The sequence below is a fragment of the Canis lupus genome, chromosome 11 (genome assembly GCF_003254725.2).
Source record: "Canis lupus dingo isolate Sandy chromosome 11, ASM325472v2, whole genome shotgun sequence".
Lineage (NCBI taxonomy): Eukaryota > Metazoa > Chordata > Mammalia > Carnivora > Canidae > Canis > Canis lupus.
In genome coordinates this window covers 73,385,094-73,407,263 of record NC_064253.1, presented here as the reverse complement: position 1 = coordinate 73,407,263, position 22,170 = coordinate 73,385,094, and the positions used below count along the sequence as shown (strand labels likewise).

The 22,170-nt window shown below is 44.2% G+C and overlaps 2 protein-coding genes across 3 annotated transcripts; one reads left to right on the top strand and one right to left on the bottom strand.

Moving 5' to 3' along the window:
* Positions 1 to 787: 787 nt before the first annotated feature.
* LOC112649744 (tigger transposable element-derived protein 1-like) lies at positions 788 to 4,267 on the bottom strand. Its single transcript, XM_049115952.1, has 3 exons — positions 4,244 to 4,267; positions 1,443 to 4,112; positions 788 to 1,302 (listed from the first exon to the last, which is right to left on the bottom strand). The coding sequence occupies exons 1-2, from the start codon at positions 4,265 to 4,267 to the stop codon at positions 1,629 to 1,631; spliced, it is 2,508 nt and encodes an 835-aa protein (XP_048971909.1). The 3' UTR covers positions 788 to 1,302; positions 1,443 to 1,628.
* Positions 4,224 to 22,042, top strand: PSMD5 (proteasome 26S subunit, non-ATPase 5). Of its 2 annotated transcripts, XM_025432648.3 has the most exons (10): positions 4,227 to 4,438; positions 7,941 to 8,085; positions 9,092 to 9,205; positions 9,831 to 9,959; positions 12,459 to 12,568; positions 14,740 to 14,882; positions 15,741 to 15,932; positions 18,424 to 18,533; positions 18,907 to 19,047; positions 21,229 to 22,042. In XM_025432648.3, exons 1-10 carry the CDS (start codon positions 4,266 to 4,268, stop codon positions 21,484 to 21,486), a joined length of 1,515 nt encoding a protein of 504 aa, XP_025288433.1. In that variant the 5' UTR covers positions 4,227 to 4,265; the 3' UTR covers positions 21,487 to 22,042. The 2 variants fall into 2 exon arrangements, with proteins under 2 accessions (XP_025288434.1, XP_025288433.1); XM_025432649.3 differs by lacking the exon at positions 9,831 to 9,959 and having other exon boundaries at positions 4,224 to 4,438.
* The last annotated feature ends 128 nt before the right edge of the window (positions 22,043 to 22,170 follow it).

Below are 22,170 nucleotides of genomic sequence, written 5' to 3'. Positions count from 1 at the left end.
AAAAAAAGGTAAGATCCCCACACGTGCAGATAAAAAGATCTACGTTTCTTAGATACGTAAAACTTCCAGAAACCACGGCACACAAATGCTAATACACATACACAAAACTCTTCCACTTCATAGGGGCCCATCCTGCCAACAGAAGGAAACAAGTGAAGCACACATGCACACACGCATGCGCACACCCACACCTACACACACAGCTGCCTTCCTATCCCCCACAGCACCTCCTCCTCCCAGGATCTCCCATCTAATTCTCCTTGGCTTAAAATACTCTTGTTCCCACCATGCTTTCCCGGTGAACTCATTCATCTTTCTAGGCCAGCTGCTCTGAGCAGCTTTCTGCAGGGTTAATCCCACAGTCCTCTATTTCCCCTAAGGCACTTGGTACACACTTGTTGCCGCACTCAACATGAGCAACTATGGAGAGCTGCAAACAAACAAGAAAAGCAGCAAGCTAATGACTGGCTGTTGCCCTTCGGGAATGCAGAGACCACTGTTGCCAGGGTGTGCAATTTTTTAATCCAGCTTTTTTATGTAAAATATCTTAATTTTTAAATATTTCTGGGGCAGGGTAAGGGACTGAGTACACAAGGACACAAGTGACCTTTTTTAACTTAAGGAAAATATTCTATTTCTTGATGGTGGTAGTGGTTACACAAGTGTTTAAAAAAAAATTGAACTATACACCTAACATTGGTGAATTGTATTGTACGTAAACAGAACCTTAACGAGCCGGGAAATGTGTATGCTGGGGAGACGAAACAAAACACATCCGTTAGCCAAATCTGGCTTGCAGGCTGCCAGTTCACAGCCTTTGTGTTTATTTTAATTGTCCGTTTACTGTCTGTCTCATTCCTTGGGACTCTAAACTTCTTAAAGGCCCACACTTCCAGCAGTGTCTGACAAAGCAGTAATCAGTTGCAGCCCTGGTCTTATCATTTACATGGTTAGCTGTGAAGACTCGGGCCAATTCCGTAACCTCTCTGAGCTCTGGCGGGCGAGGGCTGGTAAAGGAAGGGCTAATATCACCTCCACAGGTCTAAAGTGAGGACTAACAAAATTCACCTAAGAGCGTCAGCTTTTCAAAAGCACGCAGTTTCAGGACTCCTGGTTGGCTAAGTGGCAGTGCATGCGATTCTTGATCTCAGGTCTTGAGTTCAAGTCCCATGTTGGGAGTAGAGATTACTTGAAAATAAAGCCTTCTAAAAGACAAGCCAACAAAAAAAATAAATGCAAGTAATCTCAAACTACCATGGTCAACCCAGAAAAATCTCCATCTGTGATTGAAGAACTTGGTACCTGTGGAAAAACGGGGTTAGAGAAAATGAGGCTGTGGTCCTAAGAAAACCTTTCTATCCAAAGTCCAGGAAAATCAAGACTGTAATCTTTTATACTTATTACATTAGTAAGACATGCAGCCACTGTTAATGACCATTTACCTTAGATCCTGAGATGATTTCCTGAGATGATGTCCCCAAGTTTAGCACAGGACCCCACACAGCATATGCTCAATAAATGTCTGTTGAATGACTAAATGATACGGATGTGTGGCTGGTGATGGTAAGGATGGTCATGATGAAGGTGGATGTTGGGGCAACAAGGGAAGAATGGCAAGACATGAGCTATCATTTGGAAGGAACTGCCTCTGGATTCTCTTCTTCCTTTAACTCAGGCACTTCTACTCTCTCCAGATTCAATTCCAGGGTTAGATTCCAAAAGTCCAACTCTGCATTTATGACTTTGGCAGATTCTTCAGATATAGTAAGAGTCTCAGTGCCACTGCCAGAGGGTCCAGGATCTTCTTCTGGAGCCTTCTTATCCTCCCTCTTTCCCTCTACCTTCTCCTCGTTATGAGATTCAGAGTCAGGCTCAGATTCAGATTCAGACTCCCCTTCAGACTCTGATTCTGTATCCATCTCCTTTGTCCACATTTCCTCCTCTTTGCTCGGGTCTTCATTTTCTTTCTTCAACCCCTTTGCTTTATTTTGTAGGTTCTTTTGCACCTCTTTGTAAGTATATAACAATTTATTGAAGTCTTTTTTAAAGGCCAAACTTCGGTCCAGGAAAGGATCCATATCAATTGCAGCATCAATGAGGTCTGAGGCCTGGCGTAAGACAGCATTCAATTTCCTCAGATTCATCTTTACCTCCGGTTCCGGGGACTTGTCTTCTTCTGTGTTTACTGACGCAGACTCTCTCTCGGTTATGGCCAAAGCCTGAAACTTGAGCAGCTCGTTAATTTCACCCTCTTCGATGTCAAGGAATTTAAAGTCCATCCGCTTTGCAGACTCTATGATTTTTGCAACTTCTTCATTAGCTCTGGGGAAACACGCATAATCGTTCACAACATCATCCCAAAGTTTCCACCAGGCTTTATTAAGGGCAGCCGGTTTTATGTCATCCATTGCCTCTTTTATCACCACCAAAGCATCAGCAATGTTGTACTGTTGCCACGTTTCTTTCAAAGTAAGACAAGGGTTTTTTTCAATACAGTCGGCAAAGTGGTCGAACATATGCTTGGTGTAGTACCTCCTGAATGCTTCAATTATACCCTGATCCAACGGCTGAAGGTAGCTAGTGCCTTCCAGAGGGAGAAACACAATGTCAACATTAGGGTGAGCAAAGAATAAGGAGTCTGGGTGGTTGGGACCCCTGTCCAAAATCAGCAACACCCTGAACTCGAGATTTTTTTCTATCAAATAACTCCGGGCCTGGTGGATGAAACAGTTATGAAACCAGTCCAAAAAGAGGGCCGCGGTTAGTGACACTTTGGGGTGTGACCGCCAGAACACAGGAAGGCGCTTCTTGTCTTTTTCCAGAAGACAGGCGGGATTGGGGTCTTTATAAAGCAGCAAGGGTTTGATCATTTTGTCGCCGGCGGCATTGGCACAGAAAATGAGGGAGATCCTGTCCTTGGCTTCCTCTAAGCTTTCGGGGTTCTTGTCCTTTTCCCTGAAGGTACGCGAGGGCATGCACTTCCAGAACAGGCTCGTCTCCTCGGCGTTGAAGACCTGCTGCGGCTCGTAGCCTCTGGCCCTGATCAGTCTCTGGACCTGCTTGGAATACCTGGGCGCCGACTGGGCATCCAGCGGCTCTTCCTCCCCCATCAGCCTCGAATTCCGCAGGCTGTAGCGGTGTCTGAACTTCTCAAACCACCCCTTGCTCGCATGGAACTTGTCGGGGTTGCCCTTGCCGGTGGTCTCCACCAGCTGCTTGTAAATGCGCTTGGCCTGGCTGCAGATGGCCTTGAGCGTCAGGGGCCGCCCCCCGATGGTCTGGTCCTCCACCCAGAAGGTCAGCGCGGTCTCCATCTTCTCGATGTTGGCGTCGCGGGGCACGCACAGCACCTTGGCGCAGACGGGCGACACGCTCTCCATGCTCGCCCTGATGGCCGCCTCGTTCCTCTTGATGGTGCGCACGGTGGACTCGTGGACGCCGAACAGGCGCCCCACGTCCGTGTTGCTCGCGCCCTCCTCCAGCTTCTCCAGGATCTTCATCTTGTCCTCCAGGGCCATGACCCGCCGCCGCCGCTTCACCCGCGTCTGGCCCGGGAGCAGGAGGCCCACGGCGTCCGCGCCGCCCGGCGAGGCCTCGGCCGCCGCCCAGGCCGCCGCCGCCTCCACCACCGCCGCCCTCGCGGCCGCCGACAGCCCGGCCTTGGGCCCCGGGGGCCGCCCGCGACGCCGCTTGGGCCCGCGGGGGTCCTCATCGTCCCCGCGGCGCTTGCCGGGCATCTGGCGGCCTCCGCCCGCCGCGGGAGACGCGCACGCCGCCCCGACAGCCGGCCCGCGCCTCCCGCCCGGCGCCCCCGGTGACGCCCCCGATGACGCCCGGCCGCGACCCCGCTCGGCCCCGGTCTCGCGAGGCTTGGCGGCCCCCGAGCGCGCGCGGCCCGCCGGCCCCACATCGCTATTGGCGCGGCCGGGCGCGGCCGGCGGGCCCGGCCGGAACCCGGGGGGCGGGGCTGCGCCCCGGCGGGTCTCGCGAGGCTTGGCGGCCGCGGGGGCGGCGGCGGGCTCGGCCGGAACCCGGGGGGCGGGGCTGCGCCCCGGCGGGCCTCGCGAGGCTTGGCGGCCCCCGAGCGCGCGCGGCCCGCAGGCCCCACATCGCTATTGGTGCGGCCGGAACGCGGGGGGCGGGGCTGCGCGCTGGCGGATCTCGCGAGGCTCGGGGCGGCCGCGAGAGCGGGGGCGGGGGCGGGAGCGGGGGCGGGGGCGGGACCCGGAGGCGGAGGCGGAGCCGGACCCCCGCGGGAGGGCGCCATGGCGGCCCAGGCGCTGGCGCTGCTGCGGGAGCTGTCGCGGCTGGAGGCGCCGCTGGAGGAGCTGCGCGCGCTGCACTCGGTGCTGCAGACCGTGCCGCTGGGCGAGCTGCGGGCGCCGGCGGCGGAGCTGCGCCTCGGCCCGCTCTTCTCCCTGCTCCACGAGGACCATCGGTGAGCCGCCCCCGGCGCGCGGCGGAGCGGCCCGGCTGTGCCCCTGGGGGAGGCCGCGGGAGTCGGCGATCCGGCGGGAGGGCCCCGGGCCGGAGCCCCGGAGGCGGGACGTGCAGCGGGGCGGGCTGCCCGCCGGGGGGGGAGGCGCCCGGGCTCGGCGGCGGAGCGGCTGCCCGCGGCCCGGCCGCGACCCCGCGACCCCGCGACCCCGGCCGCGTCGGGCCCCGCAGGGCGCCGTGCCCCCTCCGCCGGGCTCTCGGGAACAGATGGATGGATGGATGGATGGATGGATGACGTCTCTTAGAAAGTCGGGGGGGGTGATCTTCTTGCAGTCTGGCAAGATCCCGTCCACATTTTAAACGTTCGTTGTTCCCGACCCCTAGACATCGAAGCCGCAGGTCGGCCCGCTCCCAAAATGTGCCGTTTAGGGAGAGAAACGCACCACGGAGGGGGCAGCGGGAAACTAGAAACAACCGAAGTACCCGTTGCAAGGGGAGGAAGCCCATGATTTCCGACCCTGTGCGGCTATGAGAAAAGTCGCGGCAGATCTCTCTACGTGGACACGGAAAAATCTCTTAACGTGTGTTGTTGGAGAAAAAGGAACATTGCCGCAGTTTATGATCCCGAAATGGGGCGTATTTTTTTAAAAATTTTTTTTGATATTTCAGGCCCCCTCGCCCCACCCCCCTACACAGGCTGGTGTAACCCTGACTGTGGGACGTGCCGCAGAATTCTGAGTATAGAGGTCGGGCTTACGGTGGCGACTTTTTTCATTTTATGCACATCTGTACTGTTTGATTAAAAAGCTCTTTGTATTTGATCTTTTTAAAAAAAAAAAAGATTTTATTTGTTTACTCATGAGAGAGAGGCAGAGACACAGGCAGAGGGAGAAGCAGGCTCCATGCAGGGACCTGATGCAGGACTCGATCCCAAGACCCCAGGGTCACACCCTGAGCTAAAGGCTGATGCTCAATTACTGAGCCGCCCAGGTGCCCCCTTTTCTGTGTCCTTTATTTCAGGCCCTCATTTTCTTCCTCTTGCTAGGCCTTTGCATCAGTCTGACTCATTACCTTGAAGCTTCCTTGTCCAGCGTGTTTTTCCCACACAGCAACCACCGTTAACTTCTTAGGTCATTTGTCTCAAATATTTTCCATGGTTTCCCATTGTCTACAGTGTAAAATCATGACTTTTCCTGGCATTTGGGCCCTTACAGTATATTTCCATCCTACTTTTCCAGCCTCTCTTTTCCCTCCATCCTCTACAAATATTTCGTCTGCTTCAGCTACCATGTGGCACACTTTCCCTTGTGCATGACTTGGCACTTTTCCTAACTTTGTGCATGCCAATCCTTCTAACTGAAACGCCCTCCCTCTCTCCAAATTCCTTCATTCTTTAAAGCTCAGGTAAAGTGCTGTCACCTCCAAAAAGTCTCATTTGGCCACTCCAGTTTCAAGTGACTGGCCCTCAGATCTCCTGAGAGACATTGTCACATTATCATTATTTCTGCTAACAATGCTTGACTCTGTTGCATTATGTTATGGTTCTTTCCATGTTTGCTTCTAGTTGGATGATTCTTTGAAGGCAGGGGCCATATTCTGTTCATCTCTGCATCCCTCCTACAGTGCAGCACATTTTCCATTTGGGAAGATAAAAGTGTTCTAGAGGTGGTTGATGGTGATGCTCGCCCAACAATGTGAATGAACTTTGATACACAGAACTGTATAATAAAAAAATGGTTAAAATAGTAAAGAAGCCCATATGCATGAACAGACGCTCCTCCCCCTTCCTCCTCTCTGCCCCTCCCCCAGCCCCTGACAACCAAGAATCTGTTCTGTCTCTGTGGATTTGTCTGTTCTGGGCATTCATATAAATGCAATCACCATCAAAAAGAAGCTTTTTATGTCCCGCTTCTTTTAGAGTAATATTTCCACACTTCATCCGTATTGTATAATATCCCATTGTATGATTAAACTAGGTTATGTTCATCCACTCATTAATTGCTGGACATTTGGGTTGTTTCTATTGCTATGAATATCCACACACAAATTCTTGTGTGGATATATGGTTTCAGTTATCTTGGGTATAAACACTGTTAATTACTCCCTTAGGTGCAGTTATACAAAGTGGAATCCCAAAGTTAAAAAAGTTATGTCCATTTTTAAGGTTTTTTACATCTATTGCTTAATCAACTTTTATATTTTTAAAGATTTTATTTATTCCTGAGAGACACACAGAGGCAGAGACCCAAGGAGAGGGAGAAGCAGCCTCCCTGCGGGGAGCCCAATGTGGGCCTCGGTCCTAGGATCCCAGGTTCACACCCTGAGCCAAGGGCAGACACTCAACCGCTGAGTCACCCAGGTGCCCCTTAATCAACTTTTAGAAAAGTCAAATCACTTTAATTGTATATTCCTGTTAATAGTATATGAGCGCCTGAGCTATTTACACGTACTGCCCATTAGGAGAAGAAGTGATTCTTGAAATACCTTCTATATCCACAACTGGTAGTCATCAAGTTCTGATTAATTCACATCTTTAATTCCTCGTGAATCTTTTCCCGCCTCTCTATCTCTTCTTACTACACTGTTTCACTCCCTCATCACCTGCCTTCTAACAGAAAAAATATTTCTCTAACTAATACAGAATAATTTCTTCAAGTCAGATCTCATCAGTTACTTTCTGTTTAAAACCACTTAGTGGCTTGCCATTGCTTTCTGGAAAAAGTCTGAATTCTGTAGATGATAAAAAACCCCATCAGAGTCTGGCTTCTGTGCATCTTTCCTGTTTCATTTCTCCCTGTTCATACCTCCCCTTTTACCTTCTCCCCACTTCTCTCCCATTCTTACCCCAGTTATATGGAGCTCCCTGTACTTCCTTGAATGTATAACACTACCTCATTCCTCTACCCCTTCATGTCCTTCTACATGGAACACCTTTGTTCTTCTAGATAATTCCCACTTTTTCTTAAAATTTAGTTCAGCTAGGGGATCCCTGGGTGGCGCAGCGGTTTGGCGCCTGCCTTTGGCCCAGGGCACGATCCTGGAGACCCGGGATCGAATCCCACGTCGGGCTCCCGATGCATGGAGCCTGTTTCTCTCTCTGCCTGTGTCTCTGCCTCTCTCTCTCTGTGTGACTATCATAAGTAAATAAAAATTTTAAAAAAAAATCATATTTAAAAAAAAAATTTTAGTTCAGCTATTACCCCTCTGGGAGGGCTTCCTTGATCCCTGTGTTCTTCTTTGAGCTCCCAGAATTTCCAACCCTAACCTATAATATTTACCCACCTGAATTATAATTGCCCTTCTGTTTTTCTGTATTTTCCATTAGACTAAGCTCGTTGAGGCTAGAGAATATATAGGTACTTAGTAAATGTTTAATAAATTGGTAGAAGTTAGTATTTTAAAGGAAGTCTGGTGTGGAAGAGATCTTCATTGAGCCAGGCTTCAGGTTGTTACTTTGTACCTGGCCGGACACAAACTAATGAGACCTATGACATTTCCTTTAGGGAACAGACCACTTTGTGTGTATCCATTCTGGAGAGATTGCTCCAAGCTATGGAGCCGGTTCACATAGCCCGGAACCTCGGAGCTGACCTTCAGAAGGGACTGACTCACCCCGATGATTCCGTAAAAATTCTGACTCTATCCCAGGTATGAAATTTTACTAGCACATAATAAGGAAACTGACATTTAGTGACCGCCTGCTCTGGACCAGGCTCTGTGTTGGGTGCCAAAGACAGAGAGACAAAACATGATCTCTCTGTGTCCCTAGGAGGTGTCTCGTCTATTCTAGTGTGCGTAGCTAACTATAAGCAGGAGCATCCAGGCTAAAGTAAGGGGTTCTAGTAAGTATTGTCTGAAATACTCCTTCATCAAATGCTGACTGAATTCCTTGTACATGCCAGACATTGTACCATATACTGTTAGAGCTATCAAGATAAATAGAGCCTATTTCCTCCCCTCAGGGAGCTCCTAATCTAGAGGAAGTAATTGCCAAAGTAGCTCTTATTATAGGGGCATAAAAAAGGTGCTATTGTAAAGGTCACCAAACCAAGAAATTGAGACAGTAACTCTTACAACCCTAGTAACCAAAATACTATTTGGGTGAAGAGTTGCTGCTAAGGATTATATTGTTGAGATGTTAGGACCCAAGCAGTTATCTAGGAGGCATCAAGTACTATTTTTCTTTTTCTCACCTGGAGGTATTATTTCAACAAAAAAGGAGAAAGTGTTGATTGATTCTCTGACCATTTATATGCTAGACGCCATAGTAGGTACTTATCCTATTTAGTTTCCTTCCATCGTCATAACTACCCTGCAGTTAAGTATTATGATCACATTTTACAGATAGAAACCTGTAAAGAATTAACTAAAGAAGTTAGTTAATTTGCTCAGGGTCTGTAGCTAAAAATTGATAGAACTAGAATTTGTGTTGTCTTCTTTCACTGGAGTGTCTCTATTTTTTACCTACTGTTAACTTTTGTCTTTCTTTTCAGTATTGTGCCTATATCATGAGTGTCTTCAGCTTTAATGAATTTGGGTCATTTGGAATTTTTTTTTTTCATTTGGAATTTTTAATGGCTTGTCTTAGAGCTGAATCATCGACCCCTAAGATAAATGCACACTAAGGGAATTTCTGATTGCATTTTTATTTCAGGTCGGAAGAATTGTTGAGAATTCTGATGCTGTTACTGAGATTCTAAATAATGGCGAATTACTAAAACAGATCGTTTATTGTATTGGTGGAGACAATCTGTCTGTAGCTAAAGCGGTGAGTCACCTAGAACCATCAGCCTAAGCACACAGAGTATCCTAAAAAACAAAGGAAGGCCTTCTGGATTGAGGGGTGGAAGTTTAGGATGGATGATTTGTATAGTTGAATTTGCAGCCTCACATAGATGGTGTCAGATAAGTAAATGGTGTCATATAAATACCAGTAAACCCCTTCTGTTTTCTAAAATACACATATCTAAATTATCCATCATGGAACTTATATTAGGTTGCTTGGTAAGAAAATTTACGTCATCCGTTTTTGTTTTTGTTTTTTTAAGATTTTATTTATTCATGAGAGGCACAGAGAGAGAGGCAGAGACACAGGCAGAGGGAGAAGCAGGCTCCATGCAGGGAACCTGATATGGGCCTCGGTCCCAGGTCTCCAGGATCACGACCTGAGCTGAAGGCAGCGCTAAACCACTGAGCCACCCAGGCTGCCCACATCGTGCATTTTCTATAGGGAATACTATGTGTATCTTTTTCAGTTTAAAATAATGATAACTAAAACATAGTGCTCGTTGAGCAAGATGCATTCCACACACTAATTTCACATCCATCTCATGAAGTAGGTATTAAGTATTCTGCATCTTTATGACTTAAGAGGTATTTTCTTTCCTTATAAGGCCATTAAATCCCTGTCAAAAATATCACTAACCCAAGCTGGACTGGAGGCTTTATTTGAAAGCAATCTGCTGGATGATCTGAAAAGGGTAATGAAAACAAACGACATCGTTCGATACAGAGTATATGAGGTAAGACTAAAGCAGGCAGTTTTATTTTGTTTTGTTTTGTTTTTGAGAGAGAGAGTGTGAGTGCAGGGGGAGGGGCAGAGAGATAGAGAATCGCAAGCAGCCTCCAAGCTCAGCATAGAGCCCAGCGCAGGGCTTGATCTCACGACCCTGAAATCATGACCTGAGCCGAAATCAAGAGTTGGACACTCCACCGACTGAGCCCCCCAGGCACCCCTTCTCATGCCTGCCATTCAGAATGCAATAGAGCTACCACTGAAAGGCAAGATGTCTTGTTAACATCCATCTATTGAGCATCTAGTCTTTATAAGACCCTATATTCAATAGCTGGGTACGTGGAGGTGAACCCTCAGCCTAATGTGTCAGGCAGTCATCTAAAAAATTATCATGGCAGACTACGTAAAGTACTATAATAGGAGATAATGTCAAAACTGGACTTTGAAATAGTACTAATATGAAGAAATGACTCATTTGCACCCACTCTGTACTTAGCATTGTGCTGAATCTCCACATATATTGTCCATTTTTATGGTAAACCCTACACATGATTATCACTGACTTCACTATTAATACAGTAGCTGACCCAAGCCATATAGTTAAGAGGCTGCATATTCAAAATGGAACCCTTGACAGTCTGATTCCCTATTTAAAACACTTTCTTACTGGGCATATCTTAATACCATGCTATCCTGGTTTCCCTTCTGCCTCTCTAGCTGTTTCTTTTCTGTCTCCTGGTTCATTATCCTCTGTTGAACTTTTAATTTTTGGAATTCATGAAGGTAAATTCCCAAACCCCCTCTTCTCATTATACATTCATTTCTAGGCAATTTTATTCATCCTATGATTTCAGTTCCCATCTACATGGGATGACTTCATAGACCTCCAACCCAGACCTCTCTTCTGAACTCAGACCTTCATGTCCAACTGCCTACTGACTGTTCCCCCTTTGGACCTATGTATTCTAGGCCCCTCACACTCATACTCAAACCAAACTCCTAAGCTTCTTCTTTTTTTTTTTTTTTTAATTTTATTTATTTATTCAGGAGAGACACAGAGAGAGAGGCAGAGACACAGGCAGAGGGAGAAACAGGCTCCCTGCAGGGGAGCCCAGTGCAGGACTTGATCCCAGGACTCCAGGATCACACCCTGAGCCAAAGGCAGACACTCAACCGCTGAGCCACCCAGGCGTCCCTAAACTCCTAAGCTTCTTTACCCAGCCCATGCTCTAATAAAAAATAGCAACAGACTGGCTCTGCATGAGGCCTTGCTCTCCCTACCACATATCCATTAGGTCATCATACTGTCAGTTTTACTTATTAAACCATGCACTTATGGGATCCCTGGGTGGCGCAGTGGTTTGGCGCCTGCCTTTGGCCCAGGGCGCGATCCTGGAGACCCGGGATCGAGTCCCATGTCGGGCTCCCGGTGCATGGAGCCTGCTTCTCCCTCTGCCTGTGTCTCTGCCTCTCTCTCTCTCTCTCTGTGTGACTATCATAAATAAATAAAAAAAAAATTAAAAAAAAAAATAAACCATGCACTTAAAAAATAAAAATAGGGGATCCCTGGGTGGCGCAGCAGTTTAGTGCCTGCCTTTGGCCCAGAGCGCGATCCTGGGGACCGGGATCGAGTCCCACATCGAGCTCCCGGTGCATGGAGCCTGCTTCTCCCTCTGCCTGTGTCTCTGCCCCTCTCTCTCTCTCTCTCTCTGTGACTATCATAAAATAAAATAAAATAATAAACCATGCATTTCTCTTCCTTGATATAGCTACCACCGCTTTAGTTTAAACTACCAGTTTCTGGGCAGCCCAGGTGGCTCAGCGGTTTAGCGCCGCCTTCGGCCCAGGGCCTGATCCTGGAGACCTGGGATCGAGTCCATATCGGGCTCCCTGCAGGGAACCTGCTTCTCCCTCTGACTGTGTCTCTGACTCACTCTGTGTCTCTCACGAATAAATAAAATCTTACCAAAAAAAAAAAAAAAAAAAAAACTACCAGTTTCTCTCACCTGGACTACTACATTTGCATCCAGACTGGTCTCTTCTCATGTTGATACCACTTGTCTATTTTCAGATGCAGTCAGTATGATCTTTTAAAAACTCAAATCTGATTCTATCATTCCTCTGCTTAAAATCCTTCAGTGTCCTATATCTCAGAAAGCCCTCAGGCTTGTGGAATGAGTGAATGACTAATAGAATGTATGAATGAATGATTTTTAACAATCATTTTGCTGATTCAGGCTTTTGTATTCTGTTTAATGAATTGGTGATTTCTTAAAAAAGAAAAAACACAGATACAATCAGATATAATAGAGTATTTCTGTGCCGAAGTAATTCTTATGGGTTCAATGAAGTTTTTCTACTTATGGAGACAAAAAATTGATTTTTTTAAAAACTCAGTTATACAAAAGTGCCTAATCTTGTGTTTAATTTAAAATGAACTCTAACAGATTTGCGGCTGTTAAGACCTTTTTGCTTTTTCTGTTTTTTTTTTTTTTTCTTCTTTCAGTTAATTGTAGAGATTTCTTCTGTGTCACCAGAATCTTTAACCTACTGTACCACCAGTGGATTGGTAACCCAGCTCCTCAGAGAGTTGACTGGGGAGGATGTGCTGGTCAGGTATGTTGGCTGAGAGAGCTCTAAAACCAAATGTCTTTTTTTTTTTTTTTTTTTTTGAGATCCGGAAAACAGCCTTGGGGCTTCAAATGATCTTCCCTAGTAGAGCCTGGGCCTAGGTAGCACTCTCTTGACCACTGTCCTGAAGAAAGGGGCCTTTAGGGCAGCCCCAGTGGCTCAGCGGTTTAGCACCGTCTTTGGCCTGGGGTGTGATCCTGGAGACCCAGGATTGAATCCTGCATTGGGCTCCCTGCATGGAGCCTGCTTCTTCCTCTGCCTGTGTCTGCCTCTCTGTCTCTGTGTCTGTCATAAATAAATAAATAAAATCTGAAGAAGGGGCCTTTAGAAATTACTCAAGTTAAAAAAAAAAAAAAAAAGAAAGAAATTATTCAAGTTACATTGTCACAGTATGCTGGAACTTAGCAGAGCCCCATGACAATTCAGCTACTTTAGATTAACCATATTCCTTGTCCTTAGGCATGTGTGCTTTTGCAATCACTGGGTAACTGTTATTTTGTATTACTTAATAGGTTATTCTACACATTTTTTTGGCGTTGTTAAATAATAGCACTATGGCATGATAGAAGAAATAGTGGCCTTTGAAAATGGGCAAGACTTGAGCTTCCATGCTTCTCTGCTACTTATTAGCTATTTGACCTTGAACAATGTATTATAACCTTTCTGTACTTTAGTTTCCTTATGTCTCAAATGGAACAGTAACAACTCTGTAAAGAAGACATGAGGATTAAATGAATTGGCCATAGAGACCCATACATTGGCTGACATAGGTCCTCCAAGCAATGTTGATTCTTTCTCTTCACTCCCAGCCCTCTACTTCCTGAGTCACCTTTAATATCTTACAAATGTTACCTTGTTGATATTCCAGTTTACTAATATATCCTAACTGTTGAACACTTGACTTTGCTTCAAATAATTTGCTGTTAGATTAGCACTACAGTTAATCACCTTCATGCACACACAGATTTTTGTTTTCCTTAAGTGATTTTCTGATTGTCATGTTTTTTAAATGTGACTAAATTTCTTGAACTCATTTGCACATAAGTCACCAATTGCACTGTTTCAAAGCATTTGAGTTACATTGTTTCAAAACATTCCTAATAACAAAATTAGTTTTTTAAACTAATTTTTTAGCCTTAAATATTTTTAGCCTTATACAAATTTTATAATATACAGGAGAAGAACCTGCAAATAGTCTGTTAAAATACCTTGGGGACAACTATAAAAATACTTTAAAAAAAATTATTTGGGGAAATCTGACCATGGGTAGGCATTAGGTAACACTAAGAATTTTTTTTAAAGATTTATTTATTTTAGAGAGAGAGCAAGAGCGGGGATAGGGGCAGAGGGAAAGAATCCTGAAGCTGAGTGCAGAGCCTGACATGTGGAGCCTGATCCCAGAACCCTGAGATCATGACCTGAGTTGGAATCAAGAGTTGGCTGCTTAACAGACTAGAACACCCAGTCGCCCTGATACCAAGAATTTTTGTCAATTTTTAAAATATGTGGAAGTGGCATTATAATTGATGTTTTTTAGAAATGCATACTGAAGTATTCAGGGATAAATGGCTGGATACCTAGAATTTGCTTTAAAATAATTCAGCAAAAATGGAGGAAAAAAAGATGAAAAGCAAAATCTTGTCAAAAATCTCATACAAGGCAAAATCTTGATAACTATGTGGGTACATGGAGGCTTACTGCACTGATCTCTTTACTTTTGTATGTGTGAGACATTTCAAAATTAAAATTGTTTAGGAAGCAGCTCTAATCAGTTAAAATTTAAGTCTAAACTCTACCTTGTAATAACTATGTGATTCAGAACAAATCACTGCAATCTTCTCATCCTTGTCTCTTCATCTGAAAAGTAGAGCCAGGTGATACCTGGGTGGCTCAGCGATTGGGCATCTGCCTTTGGCTCAGGTCGAAATCCCAGGGTCCTAGGATCGAGTCCCACATCGGGATCCCTGCATGGAGTCTGCTTCTCCCTCTGCCTGTGTCTCTGCCTCTCTCTGTTTCCCTCATGAATAAGTAAATCTGTAAAAAAAAAAAAAGTAGAGCCAGGATCACTGACCTTTCTGATTAAAAGAATTAAGTAAGATAGCCTATGAAAGCATTTATAAATTCTGCTAATCACATGCAAAATCTTGACATTTCAGAGCCACCTGTATAGAAATGGTGACATCACTGGCATATACTCATCATGGACGACAGTACCTTGCTCAAGAAGGAGTAATTGATCAGATTTCTAATATAATTGTTGGGGCAGATTCAGACCCTTTTTCTAGCTTCTATTTGCCAGGTAAGAAATGTTGATTTCTTTTAAAATGATGGTGCATGTTTTTTCTGAGTTATCTCTGATAGGAGAGGCCAGGGATTATTTCCTTTCCTTTAGAGCAGATTCCCTTTAGATGATACCCTTTGCCCCATAGGTGGAATCTATTGCCCTGGGAGCTATATATTATTGGTTCTGATTTTCTGGAAATACCATTGCTGTTCAGAGCATTAGGATAGTTTCCCTTGAACCTTAGTCAAAAGCAACATAAATAAAAAGAAACTACTGACATTTATACTATGTTTCATAGATTGAGCAAATCTCTGTTGGAATCTTTATCTAATATAGGATCCACTCCAGCCATGCTGTTCCAGAACATGGTTAATTAGTTTTTCTTGAGCACTTGCAGAAATCGGAAATGTATTCCTTCCTTAGGTAGCCTAGTTTACTTCACCGATAAACATCTCTGTTTAAAAATTTCTTGGGTTGCCTGGCTGACTCAATCCGTAGAGCATGCAACTCTTGATCTCGAGGTCTTGAGTTCAAGCCCCACATCAGGCATAGAGCTTACTTAAAAAAATTTCTTCCTAACAACCTCTCCAAACTTGCCTTCCTGTAATTCATATCCAGTGGTCCTTGTTCTTTGCTCTTCCTCTTGCATATGACACTGTTTCAATATTTGAATCCAGCTCTGTTGACACCCTCACATCACAGGTCCCTCGGTGCCTCCTATGGGCTGTGTGATTGCCAGGCAGTGGAGTACAGTACTGTAACCCTTCTCCCCTTCCTGGCCTGTAGTTCATTACCATCTCTGTGAAGACATACAGCCCACAATTTGTGGGGTCTTCCTCTTCTATTAACATACGTTTTTGTAAATATCTTTAGGATTTGTGAAGTTTTTTGGAAACCTGGCTATCATGGATAGTCCTCAACAGATCTGTGAGCGTTATCCTGTCTTTGTGGAAAAAGTCTTTGAAATGACAGAAAGTCAGGACCCCACCATGATTGGTGTAGCAGTAGACACAGTTGGAATCCTGGGATCCAACATTGAAGGAAAACAAGTTTTACAAAAAACAGGTTGGTATGACTTAGCGTTCCTTGGCCTTGTTTAGGGGTATCTTCATTTTTGACAAGGACTCAATATATAAGCTCACTTGCTGGTGTATTAACTACATTGTAGAAAGTACTTTTACAGATGCTAGTCGTTTTACTGTGACCTTGGACTCTTTCCTAGAAAGCCTCATAATTATTACTGAATTTTTGTTTATTTTTTACTGGCTAGACCAAACACTGTGTCCCCTCTACACCTTCCTTGGTAGTATTCATGGTCCAGAGACTGTGGGCTGGAGTCAGAAAGACTGGATTCATGTCCTGGTTCCAACACTGACTTGGCTTTTTGATCATAGCCTCACTTAATTACTATAGGCTTGTTTTCTTTGTTCATAAAAAGGGTAAATTATTGCTTCTCAGGATTGTGAATATTTATTTATTTTTTAAAGATTTTGTTTATTTATTCATGATAGATATATAGAGAGAGGCAGAGACACAGGCAGAAGGAGAAGCAGGCTCCCTGTAGGGAGCCTGATGCGGGACTCGATCCCAGGACTCCAGGATCGCGCCCTGGGCTGAAGGCTGGCGCTAAACCGCTGAGCCACCCAGGGATCCCCAGGATTGTGAATATTTAATTGAAAATATACATTTGTTTTATATTTGTAATATCCTAGAAGAAAAAACCAAAAATTTGTTCCAAATTTTATGTTCAGAATGATGGCACATCCATGAGTGTCTTAAAGGCACATCCATGAGTGTCTTTTTTTTTTTTTTTTTAATTTTTTTTTTAATTTTTATTTATTTATGATAGTCACACAGAGAGACAGAGAGAGAGAGAGAGAGAGGCAGAGACATAGGCAGAGGGAGAAGCAGGCTCCATGCACCGGGAGCCCGACGTGGGATTCGATCCCAGATCTCCAGGATCGCACCCTGGGCCAAAGGCAGGCGCCAAACCGCTGCGCCACCCAGGGATCCCACATCCATGAGTGTCTTAAAGGACTCTGAATTCTTTACAAAAAATAATATGGGCACCATTAAAACCCTTATGAAGTTAATCTTGAATTGAAAATTAGTATACTATTGTGTATCACAACTGGTATCCTTGTTATATATACTTTTCCAAGTGCTTTTACCTATGATATAATCCTTTTCAGTCCTGCAAAGAACATACTACGGCATTCTCATTTTATAGATAAGGTAGCTGAAATTCAAAAAAGTCAAGAAGATTTTTTAAGATACAGACTGTGGGGCATCTCATACTCAAATCTAGGTCCTTTAATTTCAAATCCTCTGCAGTTTATCCTAAATACATGCTGTTTTGCATATGAACATGTTTTAGGCCTATCACTTGGTCTCTGACTACATGTTTAATTTTTTTTGTGTAGGTTGCTAGAGGTCAGTAATATAAAAGCATACTTTTTTAAAAAATATTTTATTCATTTATTCATGAGAGACACAGAGAGAGAAGTAGACACAGGCAGAGGGAGAAACAGGTTCCCTGCAGGGAGCCCAATGTGGGACTCGATCCCCAAACCCGGGATCACTACCTGAGCCGAAGGCAGATGCTTACCCAGGTGTCCCTGAAAGCATACATTTAAAAAATCTCATTGTTCACCTCATACCCATTTGGATGGCTATTATGACAAAAAAAAAAGAGAGAGAGAGAGAACAAAAACAGAAAATAACAAGCACTAACAAAGGATGTAGAGAAACTAGGACCCTGGTACATATTTTGTGGGCCTGTAAAGCGGTATAGCCGCTGTGGAAGACATTATGGTGGTTCCTCAAAAAATTATACATTGAATTACCATGTGATCCAACAAATAGACTTCTAGATATACACCCAAAAGAATTGACAGTAGGAACTCAAAAGATATTTGTGCACTTGTATTCACAACATTATTCACAATAGCCAAAACGAGAAAAAAATCCAAATTTTGTTGATGGACAAGTGGATAAACAAAATGTGGCATATACATATGATGAGATATCCAGTCATACATTGGAATGAGGGGCGCCTGGCTGGCTCAGTTGGTTAAGTGTCCCAACTCTTGATCTCAGCTCATGTCTTGATCTCAGGATCGTGAGTTCAAGCCCCACATTAGGCTCCACACTGGACATGGACCAATGTGACCAAAAAAAAAAAAGAAAAAAAGGAATGAAAGTCTCTTACATGCTGTGACACGCAGGGACCTTGAAAACATTGTGCTAAGTGCAATAAGCCAGACTCAAAGGACAAATATCCATTTACATGAGGTACTTAGACTAGTTAAATACACAGAGACAGAAAGTAAAATACTGGTTATCAGGGGATGGGGCTGGGGGAAATGGGGAGTTACTGCTTAAGGAATACAGAGTTTTGGTTTGAGATGATGAAAAAAGTTCAGGAGACAGATAGTGATGACAGTTGCACATCAAAAGGTACTTAGTACCACTGAACAGTATGCTTAAAAGTGGTTAAAATGATAAATTTTATGTGTATGTTACTACAATAAAAATATTTTGTTATCCTTCAAAGGAACTCGCTTTGAACGCTTGCTCATGAAAATAGGCTATCAAGCAAAGAATGCCTCAACAGAGCTCAAAATTAGGTGTTTGGATGCAATTTCCTCTATTTTTTATATACCGGTGAGTAGATTGGGAAATTAATGGAGGACAGTGGGATATGTTTGGGAGAATAAATATATATAAGTCTACATAACACTGGTTAACTTAATGTGTTACTCAACTTTTAGTAAAGAAGATCCTCACTATATTACTAGCGACATTTTTTAAGTTAAAGTGGAGTCATCCAGGATTAGACCTGGAGAGAGAAGACCCTAGAATTTGTCTAATCAACCCCATCAGGAAACAGCAGCCGGGGAGGTCTGAGCTAGGTTTGGGGACGGATGCCCCAGACTTAGAGGTCACGTAGCTGACTAAGGACGGCGTGCCGTCAAACCCAGGCTTCCTGACTTCCTGACTTCTGAAGGCTTGAGATTTTTTCCTTTCTGTCCTGTAGCCTGAGCAGCAGACTGAGGACCTCCTGCGGATGACGGAATCCTGGTTCTCTGCTTTATCTCGGGATCCTCTGGAGCTCTTCCGTGGTATCAGTAACCAACCCTTCCCTGAACTGCACTGCGCTGCCTTAAAAGTGTTCACGGTAGGCATCCTCTTCTTTTTCACGGGTCCTTTTGGGACGAGGCTAGTTCAGCATGTGAATCCTGGGCGTGTACAGTGTATGCAGTCTCTGCCCTGTGCTATTAGTGTAGACCAGTGAGGGAGACCGATGTGCAGATTGTTTCAGTCAACGGTGTTAGGTATTGTGGCAGAGGTTTGGACAGGATTCTGTGGATCACAGAATTTATTCCAGATTCCTTACCTGTCATCAAGCAAGCTCCTTATTGCCCTAGTCTCCTTCCTGAGCCTTATTGCCTGCCAGTCCCCTTTTGGCCCTTAATGGACTAGTGATACCAAACTGCTTCATATCTCTGGACCTTTATGTGCCCTCTGCCTACAACACTGTTCCTCAACTTTGCTTGATAACCTCTTACTCACCTTGAGGGACTAACTCAGGTATCTCTCCAAATCCACGAGGTTGAGTTAAGCAGTGTCAGCTCTCATAAAAGTTGCTGATTATTTTAAACTTTGGAAAACATTGGTGAGGTAAAAAAAAAAAAAAAAAAAAAAAAAAAAATGTTTTTTAAGACGTTATTTATGTATTCATGAGAGACCCAAAGAGGCAGAGACACAGGCAGAGGGAGAAGCAGGCTCCATGCAGGGAGCCCGATGAAGGACTCGATCCCCGGACCCTGGGGTCACGCCCTGAGCCAAAGGAAGATGCTCAACCGCTGAGCCACCCGGGTTCCCCAAAGTAGAAATTTTTGAAATTACTTAAAGTCAGACCTGTTTTGTGTATTTCCTTTTAGTGTTAGTGTTTATTTAGTTTTTTGTGAAATTTTTTTTTGAAGATTTTACTTATTTGAGAGAATGCATGCACACAAGCAGGGGAGGGGGTGGGGAAAGGAAGAAGCAGACTCCCCACTGAGCAGGGAACCTGACTCTGGTCTGGGCTTTGTCAAACCCAGGACCCTGGGGCACCTGGGGGGCTCAGCGGTTTAGCATCTGCCTTTGGCTCAGGTCGTGACCCCAGGTCTTGGGATCGAGTCCCCCATCAGGCTCCCCACAGGAGTCTGCTTCTCCCTCTGCCGTGTCTCTGACTCTCTCTGTGTCTCATGAATAAATAAATAAAATTCTAAAAAACAAAAAACTACGCAGCTCAGGTAGCTCAGTGGTTTAGCACCACCTTCAGCCCAGGGTGTGATCCTGGAGACCCAGGATCGAGTCCTGCATTAGGCTCCCTGCATGCAGCCTGCTTCTCCCTCTGCCTGTGTCTCTGCCTTTGTCTCTGTCTCTCGTGAATGAATAAATAAAATCTTTAAAAGAAATAAAGTTATTATTTCAGTGTAGAGCTATAGTGAATCATTCTCCTATCAGTGCATATTTCAGTAGTTCTCCATTACAAATGGTATTACATTGAACATTCTCAAAAATATCATCTTGTGTACGTGTATAAGAGTTTTTTCAGGGTAGTCTTTTCTAGTTTTTGTTTTTATTTTTCCACTGTTATAATTATGCCATGTCTATAATTTGGATCCACTTTTTCATATCCATAGATTTACATTCTTTATAAATACTATTCTTAATGTTTATTTAAGTTTTTCTTACCATATACCATAATTTACTTACTGATCCCCCCAGAATTAGACATTTATATTATAACTTTCACACTATGATGAACATCTTTGTATAGCTTTTTAATATCTAGATTTTTTTTTTTTTTTTAAGAGTGAGAGAGAGAGAGCGCACACAAGCTGGGGGAGGAGCAGAGGGAGAGAGAGAAGCAGACTCTACACTGAGCACAGAGACCAACGTGGGGATCAATCCCATGACCCTGAGACCATGACCTGAACAGAAATCAAAAGTCGGATGCTTAACTGACTGAGCCACCCAGGCGCCCCTAGATTATTTTCTTAAGTTAGCTTTTCAGGAGGAAATTTATTTAGACAAAAGTAACATTTTTTTAAAAGATTTATTTTTATTTATTTTAGAAAATGTGAGCTGGGGGAGGGGCAGAGGGAGAGGGAGAAGAGAGTCTCAAGCAGACGGCCTCCCTCTTGCAGCTCAGCTGAAATCAAGAGTCAGACCCTTAATGGACTGAGCCACCCACACGGCCCCAAAAGTAACATTTTTAAGGTTCATGTTTCTAAGGATTGTGCTACAAGTAACACATTGCACTTCTGAAGGCTCAGAGGAGTTTTATTCTTTCTGCTTTCCATTTCAGGCCATCGCAAATCAACCGTGGGCTCAGAAACTTATGTTTAATAGTCCGGGGTTTGTGGAATATGTGATGGATCGGTCTGTGGAGCATGACAAGGCTTCAAAGGATGCCAAGTATGAACTGGTGAAAGCACTTGCCAATTCAAAGACAGTTGCAGAAATCTTTGGGAATCCAAATTATTTGAGGCTCAGAACTTACCTGAGTGAGGGTCCATACTATGTGAAACCTATTTCCACAACAGCCGTGGAAGGAGCTGAATGATTTCTTCTAGAGTCTAGACCATTTTTGACCAAAACACCTCCCAAGGTCTTTGACTTCATCTGTAAGCTACACAACAGAGGCTTCTCTTCCCCCAGAATTATCATGGAGTGTCTAATGTAATTACATTACCTACATTTGTGGTGTTTCTACATTGAAATACAGCGTGGAACCAGGAAAGCAGGCACCTTGGTCATAATAGCACCAGGTGTTTTTCAGATTCCCTTGACTGCCTTAATCTTTCCAAGAAGATGGAGGTTTTGTTTGCTTAGGAAATGTTCATGGACTTACTGTCTTATTTAAAATTCTGCTTCAAATAGAATGGAACCAAGTTGTTCGGAATTCTCTTTACCACCTATTTTTTTTCTTTTGGGTCCTTCTGCCTTTCTGATTCCACTCTCAAAGTCTTGGATATAAATATTCTTTCAAACAATGTGGAACCTTGAAATTATGTTCTCCACACTAAGAATAAATACTTTTAATAAGGTGTCTTTGGATTTTTTTTTTTGTTACTATTATTTCTTTGGAAAATGGACAATAAAAAAGTCTTTTAAAAATGTTCTGGCGTTCTTTACTTTTTTTGTTTTTTTATCATTGAATTTTACTCTGTCGTGGTTTGGGAGAAGGAGGAGTGCTGACATGCTAAAGCAGAAAGATTCCCCAAACTCTACTTATTGGTGGATCATC

Excerpts from the sequence above, each read along its gene's own strand:
- PSMD5 (XM_025432648.3), top strand. The coding sequence starts at position 4,266 with ATGGCGGCCCAGGCGCTGGCGCTGCTGCGGGAGCTGTCGCGGCTGGAG. Across the intron at positions 4,439-7,940 it reads CTGCTCCACGAGGACCATCG|GGAACAGACCACTTTGTGTG; the intron begins GTGAGCCGCCCC and ends CATTTCCTTTAG. Across the intron at positions 9,206-9,830 it reads ATCTGTCTGTAGCTAAAGCG|GCCATTAAATCCCTGTCAAA; the intron begins GTGAGTCACCTA and ends TTTCCTTATAAG.
- LOC112649744 (XM_049115952.1), bottom strand. The coding sequence starts at position 4,267 with ATGGCGCCCTCCCGCGGGGGTCCG. Across the intron at positions 4,113-4,243 it reads CGCCCTCCCGCGGGGGTCCG|CGATGTGGGGCCTGCGGGCC; the intron begins GCTCCGCCTCCG and ends CCGCACCAATAG.